Raw genomic sequence first — 14,923 nt, 5'->3', positions numbered from 1 at the left:
CCTTTTGGTTTGCAGGTTGGCACTCAATCCACTGAGCTACACCATCCAGGGCTTAAAAACTATTTAGATGTGACACACATAATTATTAAGAATATGGGATGTCAGTTTTACTGGAAAGTGAAATGATTCTGATAATTTATGATAGCAAAAGTGTTGAGTTTGATCCTAGAGAAAAGGTAGATAGTAATGTTATATTTTTCAGTCTTCATGTTAATAAAAGTACCTCTCTGGATTTTATCATTAAGAAGTATATTACTGGTAGGTTAAAATTTGAGAGCTGTGTTCTAAAGCTCTGAAGCGATACATTCAGATTTCTGAAATGTCTGGGTAAATGGTAAGTCAGAACTATTAATAACCTATCCTTTGATTTCCAGTTCAGCCAGAAATGGCCATGATGAGAAAGGTAGATCTGGAGAGAAACTGCATTTTCATTTGTTACCACTTGCAGCTCCTCCAGAGCTTTCCCCTGATACATTTTGGGGTTGAGCCTTCCCCAAAGCCATCCAGGACCCTTTTTGTGACTTCTAGTCATTTTATGTTAAGTCCTTGTTATGGACTGAATGTTTGTTTCTCCCCACCCCCAAATATCTTGAAGCCCTAACATCCCCAATGTGACAGTAATGGGGCCTTTGGTAGGTAATTAGGATTAGATAAATTCATGAGGTTGGGGACCTTATCTTTTAAGAAAAGAAAGAGCTTCTTCCCCCATCCCTAACCTCCACTCCACTAGGATCAAGTAGCTTCCAAGGTGGAAGGTAGCCACTTACAATTGAGAAAAGAGGCTTTGAAATGAAGCCTCTTTTGCTGGCACCTCGATCTTGGACTTCACAGCCTCTGAAACTGTGAGAAATGCATTACTGTTGTTTAAGCCACCCAGTCTATGATTAGTCCAAGCAGACTAGTGTAAGTTCTTTTAGAAGGTGTCAGTAATAACCACATGGTTAGACATGTAACGCCAAGTCACAAATAATAAAACAGATAAGACTTACATTCATATAGAAAGTGAAACCTGCTGTTGCCTAAGTGACTTAGAAGGATATATTAATTGGGTATCAGAGATATGCCAGTCTACTTTACTCAATTTACAACCTATGCAATGGAATATGACTACTTTGAGCTTGGTAGTAGTTGTATTGTTTTGGGATGGAGTCGCTGGTGCTGTGTGTATATAACTTCTTTTGATAAGTAAAAGTTTATGGGCTTGTCAAATTAGATCTAGGTACAACTTACAAGCTTTATTGTACCATATAATTAGTCTATGTATATATGTATGCATGCATGCCTTTTCCAGTACATTGCAAGCTCTTTGAGTACTGTAAATTTGTAATCTTTGTATTCCTCTTATAAAATATTGCACAGTGCCTTAAGGTGGATAGTGAATACATTTTGATGTAATTAAGTATATCGCAATCCATTCCTATCAAAGCAGCCTATGCATTGTTGACTGATCCATATTAGATGTGGTTAATTAATATCAGGTATTAACCAATATGAGTTGGGACAAATAAAGGCTAATGAGATTAAAGGCCACCAAGTAGAGATTGAGGTTATTGGGCCTGTTTAATATGAAGCTGTGGTGTTTGGGATGATTAAAACATGACCTGTTTATTGGATTGTATTTTACGTCTTCTCTTTGGTCCAGGTGGAAGTGAGGCTTCTGAGTGAGTTTGAGTGCCCATTTAAACTCCCACAATACTTCAGCTATATCTTTTTCTTAGCAGTTTAACCCTCTATCTTAGGGTTATTCATGTAATACGTGTCATGTGTTTTACTATCCTCTTTGAGGGTAGCTGTGCCATTGTTTACCTAATTCCCTCTAGTATGTACAACATTGTAGGTACTCAAATATTTTAGTATTAGTAATAATACAAGTTCTGAATAAGGTTCTCACTACATTAAAATTAGTGTTCTAATATTTGATCATTAACTATGAATATAAAAGACTTGGATTCTTCATTAAATGTGAAATTGGTGCCTTGTCATCACTGAAATAAGTTGGTCCTTTTTTAACTTTACATTTGAAACATCTACAAGTAGGCAATATTATAATGAACGCTCATGTACCCATTGCCCAGTTTGGACAACTGTATATCCATGGACAATCATATGTTTCTTAAATTAGGGCCCCCATAAATATACCCCATTTATTTATAGTGAATTATAATGAACTTGTGAATTCATGCCTAAAGTACTTCAAGTAATGCAAGTTTTATAAATTCTTGTTTTTGGCTTTTGGGAAAGAGTTATAGGAACATTTTTTTAATGCTTGATCTAACAAATCAACCCTTGGACATTAAATGCGATATATAAGTCTAATAGTATTGATTGAAAATTTAAAAAACTTTGAATAGGAAATTAATTTGGTGTGTTGACAAACATAAAATTCCTATTTTGGTGTATATCCCTGCTGTTCCGTCTGTATTAGACTCACATCTGGGGTGAACTTTGAGCAGAATCACATTGGCTTTGATTGAGATGAATAAGACTCTGGAAGTTCTTAGGCTGTTTACAAAACCTGTAGCTAGGCACTGAGTCATTTCACAGAAGCAGTAGTCTTTACAAGTATAGCATATTTCAAAGAGTCTTGGGGAGGTCCTGGTTTTTGTTTGTGGCAGAAGCAGTGAGTCACTGAGAACAAAGGGTGAGTAAGCTTCAGGAAGGCCATTTCGGCCCTCTGGATGTTACTGATTTTAAAGCCCTATGAAATGGTGCAATTTCATTCATGTCAGGGAGTAGCAAATATATTCTGATGAGGCTGAAATGAATGCTTATCCTTTCATCTGTAGGATCTAGCAAATACTAGCAAGTAGGATCTAGAGTACTACTTTCTTCTTTTTCTAAAACTTGAACTCAATTTCAGTGTCTAAAATTTATGAAAGTAGTACTTGCTTGTTATAAAGTACTCTTGAAATGTTCCTGTAGGTGGCAGAAATGTCCCATTTCCATTATTTTTGTAGTGAAAATTTTGGGGGGTCCTTATTGTTTTATTTTACATTTTATTGTATTTTTCCATTACCATTTATCCCCCTTAGACCTCCCACTCCCCAGGAATGTTTTGAAATAAGCATGATATATTCGCACTTTGCCCTAGAGGATCTGGCATGATCTCCCCCTGCTCCAAATGGAAGTAGTACATGTTTGTTTAAAAACAAATCAATACAGACTTTCAACTGCCCTCAGACCAGCTTCCGAGAGAGCACGTGTGCACTATGTGCTGCTGCCCGACCATGCCCGTGGGCTTGCCCTGGTCTACCTGGGTCACAGCCAGCCTCCTGGCCTTGTGTGCAGACCGAAGCAGTGTGCAGGTACTACCAGCCTGACATCACTGTACCTACAATTTCCCCAAAGTCTGGAGATCTCAGAACAGCTTTTGAGACTGAAAGTGAGAAAACATGAACCTCAAATTTCTCAGAATGTAATTATGAATTCTGTAAATAATATTATAAATCTTAAATATAAAAGCCATGCTGCTTGTCCTTAAGCAGCTACCTAATACAACGCTGACTGAAAGTGGAGGTGCTCAATAGATATTAACAGATACATTGAAATTTAATTATTGTTTTACCAATATTTCTTGAAAACTGCTAGAGCTCATCACATCAGCTTCTTGGATATTATTTGGAAGATATTTAGTCTTGAGTGTCATGTGAGATAGAGTATTATAATTCTGGTTTATTTATTTGAATCAGCTTTAAATATAATGGTGAGTGGGAATTATAAATCCACTATAATTTAAAAAGTGAAATCGACAGTGAAGAAAAAGCCAAGTCAATATTAAAGTGTAGGAAGTGGCAAGTTCCTACTTCTATTTGGCCATTGCTTGGTATATTCCTCCATACCCACCTACCCTTCCTTCCTTACCACTCTACCTCCCTCCCTCCTTCTCTTCCTTTTGTATTACAGTTTTTGTTTTAGTATATTTTTAAAAATTTCCTATACTCTACATGTATGTATACTGCCAAAAATGGATTATAAAAAAGACTGTTGAATCTTTAAAAAGGCAATATATACTCACTGAAGAAAATTTGGAATATATGGTGTAAGGGACTAAGTAAAGTCTCTAACTCCCCTCTGCAAGATAATAGTTGTCAAGATTTTGTTATATAATTTCTGTGTGTACAGATGCATATATAATATTTATAAAACTGTAATCATTGTGCATTTCACCACTGCAGGTACCACATCATTAATGTTATAAAGTAGTTTGTATGCCAGGGACTAGGCATACCATGACAACCAGTGTATGTTTTTTCTCAAACTATCTTGGAGTTTCTACAATGAAGGCACATTATGAGTGGATTATAACAATCTCAGACCTCTAGGAATTTGGGTTTTTAAGAAATCAGTTAGCTTTAAAATAAACATTTTTTCCCCATTGTGAGATGAGAGGGTATTTGGATTTGGGGTGGGGAACAGCAGTTTTTCTTGTTCAGAGGGATATTTTAATTTGATAGATTATAGTATATTAAGATTTTTTTAAACTAAATTTCCCAGCATATTCAAAGTGGAGAGAATATTGTGTCCCCATAGACTCATCATCCATGTTTAAAATATTATCAAGATTTGCCACATTTGTCTGAGTTCTTTAAAATTTTTCTCTTTGCTTAGCTAAAGGAAATTTCATATCATATTATTTTACTTCTACAATCAACCATTCATCTTTAAAACACAGTTAATTTATTTTTTAATTATATTTTATTGATTATGCTATTAGAGTTGTCCTGATTTGAGTCCCTATAACATTTCATATAATAATTGTTTGGTGATGATGAACTCCTTCAGTTTTTCCTTGTCTGGGAAGCTCTTTATCTGCCCTTCCATTCTAAATGATAGCTTTGCTGGGTAGAGCAGTCTTGACTGTAGGTCCCTGCTTTTCATGAGTTTGAATATGTCTTGCTAATCCCTTCAAGCCTGCAAAGTTTCTTTTGAGACATCAGCTGACAGTCTAATGGGAACTCCTCTGTAGGGAACTAACTTCTTTTCTCTTGCTGCTTTTAAGATTCTCTCTTCATCTTTAACCTTTGGCATTTTAATTATGATGTGTCTTGGAGTGGGCCTCTCAGCATCCATCTAGTTTGGGACTCTGTGCTTTCTGGACTTGCATGTCTATTTCCTTCACCAAATTAGGGAAGTTTTCTTTCACTATTTTTTCAAATAGATTTCCAATTTCTTGCTCTTTCTCTTTTCCTTCTGGCACCCCTGTGATGTGAATGTTGGATCTCTTGAAGTTGTCCCAGAGGCTGCTTATATATACTATCCTCTTTTTTTTGGGGGGGGGGGATTTGTTGTTCTCATTGGTTGTGTTTTGCTTCCTTATGTTCCAAATCCTTGATCTGATTCTCAGCTTCATCCACTCTACTGTTGTTTCCCTGTAAATTGTTCTTTTTAAAAAAAGATTTTATTTATTTATAGAGAGAGAGGAAGGGAAGGAGAAAGAGAGGAAGAGAAACATCAATGTGCAGTTGTGTCTTCTGCGCCCCCTACTGGGGATCTGGCCCGCAACCCAGGCGTGTGCCCTGACTGGGAATTGAACTGGCAACGCTTTGGTTTGCAGGCCTGTGCTTGATCCACTGAGCTACACCAGCCAGGGCTATAAATTGTTCTTTATTTCACTTAGTATCGCCTTTGTTTCTGACTGGATCTTTTTTATGCTGCTGAGGTCCTCACTAAGTTCCTTGAGCATCCTCATAACCATGTTTTGAACTCTGCATCTGATAGATTGCTTATCTCCATTTTGTTTAGCTCTTTTTCTGGAGTTGTGTTCTGTTTTTTCATTTGGGCCATGTTTCTTTGTGTCCTCGTTTTGGCAGCCTCTCTGTGTTTATTCCTATGTATTAGGTAGAGCTGCTTTGACTCTGTCTTGGAAATGTGGCCTAATATAGTAGGTGTCCTGTGGAGTTCAGTGGCACAGCCTCCCCTATTACCCAAGCTGGGTACTTGAGATACTTCATGTGGGCTGAGTACACCCTCCTCTTCTATTTGAGCCTTGGTTGCTGTTGGCAGATCAATGGGTGGGATTTATCCAGGCCAGTGAGCTGCAAGGGCTGGCTATGACCACTTACCTACCAACCTCTGCCCTCTGTGGAGGATCAGCTGTGCAGGGGCAGGGTGGTGGTGCTTCAACATGGTCCGTAGCTGTCCACTGGGTGCTCTGGCCCTGGGGTTTCCTGGGTGGTGCAGGCCAAGGTCAGCCCCCACCTGTGTTTTGCCTGAGGCACCCTGGGTGAGCTATAAAGTAATCTGAGATGCTGTCACTTGTGCTGGTCTTGGAGATTCTCAGGAAAAGCCACGCTGTGAATCTGTGCTGGCTGTTGCTAGTGCGGGGCATGGGGCTTAGTGAGGCTGGCTGTAGCTTGTTTGATAGGATTTAGTAAGTTGTGCATCATGAGCCAAGACCAGACAGTCTTGTGGAAAGCAGCTTGGGTGGGCCCATAAATTGGGTGAGATGTAGTCTCTGGGGATCTACAAGGCAGGTCAAACAGTGTTAGCCAGGTTGATGGAGTCTCAGATATGGCACAAGCTTGCTGGCTCTGAGGGGGGAGGGTTTAGAAAAGGGACAATGGCCTCTGCATGCCACTGATGCCTTTCAAGCTTCTACGTGGGTGCTGGAGCTCAGCGGGAGTGAGTCTGAGTGAGTGAGTCTATGTGTGGGTTCTTTAAGAGGAACTGCCTGAGGCTCCAAAGGTTTCTTCCACAGACTCAATTCCTGATGGTTTTTGCAGCCAGAAATTGTGGGGACTTATCTTCCTGGCGCTGGAACCCTGGGCTCGGGGGCCTGTGTGGGGCTGGGGCTCCTTGCTCTTTAGATGTCCCTCCCTAATTTTTATCTACCACACAGGGAAGTGAGACCAGCCTGTTCCACTTCTGTGCCCCTCCTACCTCTCTGGATGGATGTGGTTTCTTTAATTCCATAGTTGTCAGATTTCCATTCAACTCAATTTCTGACAGCTCTGAGTGATGGTTGTTCCATATTTTAGTTGTAATATTGATGTGGTGGTGGGAATAGGTGAGCCATGTCTCCCTATACCACCATCTTGACCAGAAGTTTGGTTGATTTCTTATATAACTATAATTCATTATACTTACAAAGTTAATGAAAGTTCTTGATATCTGATACCTAAATTTCTCTTGGGAGGCTAAAGTCTTTAACATCTAAATCCAATCAAGTATTTGTATCCTGTAATGCTTTCATTGAAACAGTGGTATTTCTTTTTCAGATCGGTGATGATGAACCAGGTTATGACCTAGATTTATTCTGTATACCTAAGCATTACACCGAGGTTTTGGAAAAGGTGTTTATTCCTCATGGACTAATTATGGACAGGTTAGTAAGATATTAAATTGAAGTTTTTGTCTTATATTAATTTTAGGTATCAGCAGATGTTTTAAGTAATTGTTATTTGATCATAAACTAGACCAGCTTGTCAAATAATAGATGTTTTCTATTTTAAAAGCTCTCTTTACAGTAAGGGCAGGGAGGGCTTACTAATTACCCAACATCAGTCATGGTGTACTGGGAATCTGTAGGGAGTAGAATAAAGTAAACATTGAGAGGAGATTGGAAGAATGAACTCTACTCACAGTCTTTGATTTCTCAGCTCTGAGTAGGGTAATTGGCTGGGGCTGAATCACAAGAAGGCGAGGTCAGACGTTGATTGTTATGCATGTTTAGCTTGAAATTTTCCCCATAAATAAATTGCAGAGAAAGTTTACTTGGTATTTAAATACTTGCCTTATGTGTCAGGTTAGTTTGGTTTTGATTTTAAAATTATAATAATACATTTATGTTGTGAAATATTCTAAAAGTAGAGGCTATAAATAAGAGTAGACTTCTCTACTTTCAGCCTGCTGTGCATATTCCTCTCTACCTACTGGCTGTGCATATATACTATATGCAAATGTACACATATATTTTAACACATGTGTATGTACTGTCATATAGGTCTAAAATTTATTGGACATTTTTTCGTATTAGTATATCCAGAGGTATCCCATATACCCATGTATTTTAAAGATAACATAGCATTCCATTGTCTGGCTATACCATAATTAATTTAACTAGTTCCCTATTGATGGACATGCAAGATCTCTTCATTATTTTGCTTTTATAGAGCATACTTGAAGGGAATATCCTTTTATACACCTTTGGGCACTTGCTCAACTTTATCCACATGGAAATCCTGAGTCAAGGGAAAGGTGTTTCTTGAATGTTGGGATACTGCCAAATCATCCTCCAGACAGTTATGTTAATTTGCATTCCCACTGGTATATGAGTCCTGTTTTCCACACAAAATCTTCTAATATTGTGTATTACCATGGAAATTTCATTCAATCAGAATTTGCCAGTCTGATAAATGAAAATGGTGTCTTGTTTTGAATTGCATTTTAAAATTTTATTACAGGTATTATAGTTTACCTGGTTTTTGAAAGTTCTTGAAATTTTTGTCTTTGCATTATGAAGCAAGGATATACTTTATGTGGGCCAAAGATGTATTTCATGGAAGTTTAATGTTTAAGGGATGTTTGTTATAAAGGCTAAGTGCATTTTTATTATAAATAAATTTCTATTAAATTCCAAATTTTATTTCCATAGGACTGAGCGTCTTGCTCGAGATGTGATGAAGGAGATGGGAGGCCATCACATTGTAGCCCTCTGTGTGCTCAAGGGAGGCTATAAATTCTTTGCTGACCTGCTGGATTACATCAAAGCACTGAACAGAAATAGTGACAGATCCATTCCTATGACTGTAGATTTTATCAGACTGAAGAGCTACTGTGTAAGTGTATTTAATATATGTTTCCTGTATGTTTCCTGTATGTTTTTGAAGCTTTGCAAACTATACTTAAATGTTCATTTCAATTGGTTAGAGTGAGATTTTCTAATATATTTACCAGTACTTTACATCTAAGTGAATATTGTCTTTTTCAAATGAGTCACATTAGAGGTTATATAGTTATTTTAAAGGTTTGAATTTTTTTGTTTTGTTTTTTGGATTTTCTTTTAAAGATTTTATGTATGTATGTATGTATGTATGTATGTATGTAGAGAAAAGGGAAGGGAAGGAGAGAGGGAGAGAAATATCAATGTGTGGTTGCCCTTCCCATGCCCCCAACTGGGGACCTGGCCTGCAACCCAGGAATGTGCCCTGACTGGGAATCAAACCAGCAACCCTTTGGTTTGCAGGCCCATGCTCAATCCACTGAGCTACACCAGCCAGGCCTGTTTTTTTGGATTTTTTTATAACCCCTTTTAAGAGTTGCTGTTGGGACTTGGGTGATAGTTTTTTGGGTTTTTTTTTTAACTATATTTACCAGTGGCAGATATCTTCTCTGGAACTAGATTGCTTTTTGGGGATGTTGTCCTAGTTAGTTCTGATAAATAAGGTGGGTTAACAATTATTTCCTAGAAAACACAAATGGAGTGAGACCATTGGCATATTGAAGAAACCACTTTTGATTCACAGATACTCTACCTGTGTTACACAAACTCAAATGCTTCAGAATACTGACACTGGGATGAACAAAGATCAGTGTGATGTTTACACATGAACATCCATATGTAGATGACGTTTTATCATCCACAATTTTTTAATCATATGCATGTTTAATTTTTATTACTTCGTACTGTTGCTTTGTTTCTGGTTACAAGTTAGCAGTGTAGTGTCTGAGTTACTATTTTTCCTTAAAAATGGGATTTCTCCTGGCTTCTTGAAAGGTTAGCATGAATGCTCAGTCTTTGCTCTTTCATGAGTCAGTATTCTAGTACATCTTTGTAGAAAATCACCTTATGTTTACATTTTTATTGAGAATAAGACCACTTATGTACATTTAACTTTCAACCTTCATTCTCTTTGTTAATCATTTATTTGGCTGGAATCTTTGATCTTTTTCATGTTTTCATCAGTCCAGTGGATGATTAGATAATAACTTAAGTATTATAGACATTTTCCCTATCCCATTAAAATCATTTATGCTCATATATCATGACATTAGTTCATATTTTTAAGCTCCTTTTAACTTGTCAGAGTCTTGTTTGAATTAAAGGCTTATTTAAATACAAAATTTGGATTTAAAAAAATATATTATTTATTTATTTATTTTAGAGAGAGGGGAAGGAGAAAGAGAGGGAGAGAAACATCAATGTGTGGTTGCCTCTCCAATGCTCCGTACTGGGGACCTGGCCAGCAACCCAGGCATGTGCCCTGACTGGGAATCAAACCGATGACCCTTTGCTTCACAGGCTGGCACTCAATCCACTGAACCATACCAGCCAGGGCAAAAAATTTGGATTTTTACTCAACATAAGTTATTTATTTTGCTGATTTAAACTGAGATTTAATTTTACACAGTATAGCTGCCCAGTTTTTAATATATTGTTCCTTAGAGCCAAAACATGTACTTAAAGTCCTTGGTAAGACTTTTCTTTGATCTTCTTAAGCACCCCACCCACACACACATAAAAATCAAATCTTGTTACTTTATGACCCATACTTCATTCCTCTGGGAAATTGGGCAGAATGTTCTTTCTTTGAAAAGAAAACTCATAAAAACAAGTTTTTAAAACGTATTTTATAGCTGTAAGAGCAATTTGAAGGAAAGGAACATTTGGACATTTTAATTCCACTTTCTACTTGTAGTTTCTTCTCTTATTAGTTTTAGATCTTAGAGGATTATTAAGCTCAACTCCTCAGCTGATAAAAAATGTGAAATCTTAAACATAAGCAGAGCAGACTTTTAGCTGAATTTTCACAAAGATGAAAATAATATCTTCTGTTTTATGTGAAATTCTACGTGGATTTGCTGCTAAGCAACAGAAATTAAGAAAACCATCCATGTGCTTTAATTTTTCAATTTGTTGTGGAAGATACTCACATGTCCATATAAAAATCTAGGCAACTTAATTTGATAAAGTTGTAAAATGGAAATTTAAAATTGTTTGCAGTATCAGTAACATTGATGTTAGTGTAGTTTTGCATGCTGATCTTGACCAGTTTGAAATAGTGAATTACACATTGACTGGTCTGTACTAACCCTAAAGAAATGCTTCATGAGCTGTTAAATATTACTGGATTATTTAAAAAGTCCTAGCAATGTCAACACACCCCATCTAGTTTTTGTTCAAAATAAAAATTGCATTTTTCTGATTAAAAAACACATTTATTATAAAAACATACAACCACAAAAATTATAAGGGAGATAAGTTACTCTAAATTTCACCAGCACTTTTATTTCTTATACTTTAATGAATTTTTTCTTTGAATACACACACATGTATATTAGTTTACCTACTGTTTATCAAAGAAGCTAGGCAGGATTTTATTTGCTTAGTGCCTAGATGGGAAATTGACTGGGGATTCCAAATACCATTTCCATTAATTCTAAGATACCACTGATTTTAAGTCTTAGTGCTATTTTTTACTGCTAAGAAAAAACACACTGTCAGTTATGGTAGTAAATTGTGATCAGTTGTAGTATGTCGATTTCAGAGGTATTAAAATGTGAATGTGCAATGCAATGAACAATGCAATGTTAGTACTATATAGTCAGTGCCCTTTTCTATCCCTAAAGCTCTGTGATTTTCAGAAAAATCAAGCAACTGGTAAGTATGGAAATGGATTTTCTCTATTGTCAGTTCAATTTTTTAGTAATTTTTTTTTTACTGAAATAGTTTAGTAAGAAATGATGCTTCAGGAGGAAAAGTTGTCAGACAAAAAAAGTTTTTTGTGGGAATATTTTTGTGTGGGCCTTAAGAAAAGGGAAAATTAGCCTGTTTTTTTGATACACATATTTTTTTAATCTTCATATACATTTGAGAACAATGATGTAAAAAGGGATTAATACCTTGCCCAAGATCATACAGGTCTTTGATTTGAACCCAAGCCTTTAACTCTGTGGAGAACTCAGAGTCGTATTTGGGAAAACTTTTAACTGAATTGGATCCTCTAATATGGGCTTCCTATTATTTTCATTTTCTACTAGTCAGAAGTTTTACATGCAACCAAAATTCATTTCACCACTTACGGAGTTTTTCCCTCAGTTGCAGTCAAGGTATATAAAGCTATAACTTTCAGTCTTGATCTTAGAAGTTGCTTGATTAATGGCTTAATTGGGCTGTTTAATATATCAAAGATGCAAATTACTTTATTGTAATTTGTAAGAAGATGGCTGTTTGAATAAGCTTGTTAAAGAAAATGTAGCAAATATTGCATTAGTTTCTTTTTTAAAAGGTTTTATTTATTTATTTTTAGAGAGAGGGGGAGGGAGGAGAAAACAGAGGGAGAGAAACATTGATGTGAGAGAGAAACATCAATCCGTTGGATCGGTTGCCTCTCAGATGGCCCCAACTGGGAACCAAACATTGTGCCCTGACAGGGAATCAAAGAAGTGACATTTCGCTTTGTAGGATGGCACCCAGCCAGCTGAGCCACACCAGTCGGGACTGTTGCAGTAGTGTCTTAATGTGTCTCAGAAGAGGTCAGTATTTTCAGTCTGACCTTTTTCTCTGTATTTAGTTAATTGTTTTTGAGGTGTGCTTTCTTCAGAACAGTTGAAGTTAAATATGTGTATCTTTTGAAATTTGACACTACATAATGTAAAGCTCTTCTATAAATCTATGTCTATCTATATGTATGTAAAGCTAGTGAAGTGATTTATACCTTTCTCCTACTTTTTATTTAGTTTAAATTGGCAGGAATAGGGATATATACTATCTGTGGTATAAGGAAACTTTAACAGAACCAGGGTCAGAGCACACTTTCTAGCCCTTTCCTGTGCATTTTCACGTTGATGTGGTCCTTGTTGGACAAGTGAGGTTTTGTATAAGCACTCTGATTCTTAGGACATAAAAGCAGAGTTAGAGTTTGGGCCTGTGAAACTACAGATTTTGTGATAAATTAAGGAAGTAGATTGATCCACTTAGCAAACATGTAGTGATCATGTGTTATATACAAGGTACTATCTTAGGCCCTGAGAAGTGGTCCTATTGAACTATTTATTATATTAGGTACTAGTCCCAAATCAGGCATGGAATGAAAAGCATAAAGATAGAATGCAATAATTTCTGAAAGTTCGAAAACGGCATACTTGAAAATGCTAGGTATTAAATATCAGTACTAACTCTTCAATTTTTCTTGGTGTTCTTTTATTGCTAAGTGGTATCTTTGATTTGATTAGAGCAGTTCTGACAAATAGAACTTTCTGCAATGATACAGATAGTCTATATGTGCTGTCTAATACAGAGCCACTAGCCACATGTAGCCATTGAGCACTTGAAATATGTCTTGTACAACAAAGGAACTGAATTTTTAACTTTATTTAATTTTAAGTAATCGCCACATGTGCTTGGTGGCTACTGTATTGAATAGTGCAGGACTGGATGATCTATAAGGGCCCAGCTACATCCGCATATTTTAAAACTTGTAATAGCTTTTTTTAAGGGAATCTGTTCCTTTAAAAGACCTCATAAAATACTGTAAATAAATTATTATCTCGACATATATCTCTCCAGATTTACGTTTTTCTGCATACTATTTTAGAAAATCAGATATCTGCCATTTTTCATCTGAAGTGCAGTCTACCTCTAAAAGTATATGATTCTAATATTCTCACTTCTGTTGATTTTTAACCAGGGTATAGGAAAACAGTTAAAGGAGAGAGGATAGTTGAAATTATTATGTGAAGGGAAAATGTTATGGACTTGGTGTGTTGAACTTGAAGCCTCACTGGATGTTCAGGGAATGACTTTTTCCCCAGTAACTCCATTGTAGGCTCCTGAAAGAATGATCGGAAGTTCACAGCAAAAAGTAAGCTCTACATAGTGCAAAGCCACTAAATGTTAAGGCCACACTTCGGCCTTACTAATACCCCTAGCCTTGCTCTCTTGGGACCCCAGCCTTGGTGACTGGCCTCTCTGCATCTTCTGCTTATGGTCTCAACCTGTTTCTTCCAGTACTGTATTTTTCAGACCATAAGACACACCTAGGTTTTAGAGGAGGAAAATAGGAAAAAAAATTTTGAAGCAAAAAATGTGGTAAAATATTTAATAACATAATAACATAATATTTCACCAATGTAAATGTAAGCTACATTAAGACTATAAGACACGCCCCCATTTTCCTCCCAAATTTGGGGAGGGGGAGTATGTCTTATAGTCCAAAAAATACAGTAATTCTTTTGGCAGCCCATTCATTATGTGTTTTTACACAGCTTTTCCTCTTTTCCTATACCAAGCTGCAGCTCTTGTTGGTACTTAGAGGTTTTCAAAATGTCTAGTGATAGACAAATAGAAAGAAACACAGTTCCTTTCTATTTTATTTCTCACTTTTTTCACCTGGACTCAAGAAAAGTAGACAAAATGGGAACACAAGTGCTAAGGGTATGATTTTTAAGTAGTTGACAGATTGGGCTCTCCGGATGGGAGGAAAAAGGTGGGATGATAGAGAAGGAAGGGCAACTCGCAGGGGAGGGAAGGGGAGGGAATCCCTCCCCTCTACTGTGCCAGTCCCATTATCTCAAGATGAGGCACAAAAGGATCACTCATTAATGTAATGAAGTAGGGGTACAGTGGGAAGCTTGTTCCAGACAGGAAGGGAGGGAGAGAAGGAAATTCTTCTGGTGGGGTAATTGATCCATGGATGCCATTTATACGCAATCTGGGCACTTGCTACCTGTATTCTAGCACATTGGGATGCCCCATTTTTCTTAAATGAATCTTCTTTATTAGCCTCCATTTAAAAGATGGCATTGTTTCCATGAAAAAAGCCTCAGAAGAGAATTGGTGTAACTTAAAAACCTTTGGCCAAACAGGAATATGGAGATTTGGGAGGCTAATGGATCAGCAGTGTCTTGAATGCTTAGAGTTCCCTCGTCTCTTACCTTATTGCCATAGCCTTTGGATCACTGGGGGTTTTCTCTGTCTCCATAC

At 36.9% G+C, this 14,923-nt stretch overlaps 1 protein-coding gene and 1 pseudogene across 1 annotated transcript in view; both read left to right on the top strand.

The window, feature by feature from the left end:
• The window catches only part of HPRT1 (hypoxanthine phosphoribosyltransferase 1), a 31,386-nt gene that overhangs the window by 5,593 nt on the left and 10,870 nt on the right, over nt 1-14,923 (top strand). Inside the window, exons 2-3 of the mRNA XM_024566785.4 lie at nt 7,218-7,324; nt 8,594-8,777. Of these exons, the coding sequence (XP_024422553.2) occupies nt 7,218-7,324; nt 8,594-8,777 (291 nt within the window). The remainder of the gene's footprint in view (nt 1-7,217; nt 7,325-8,593; nt 8,778-14,923) is intronic.
• On the top strand, nt 3,228-3,481 carry LOC112310427 (ubiquinol-cytochrome c reductase complex assembly factor 6 pseudogene; annotated as a pseudogene).

This window comes from Desmodus rotundus, chromosome X (genome assembly GCF_022682495.2).
Source record: "Desmodus rotundus isolate HL8 chromosome X, HLdesRot8A.1, whole genome shotgun sequence".
Taxonomy (NCBI): Eukaryota; Metazoa; Chordata; class Mammalia; order Chiroptera; family Phyllostomidae; genus Desmodus; species Desmodus rotundus.
Note: the sequence above shows the minus strand (reverse complement) of the source record. Positions and strands in the feature narration are given on the sequence as shown.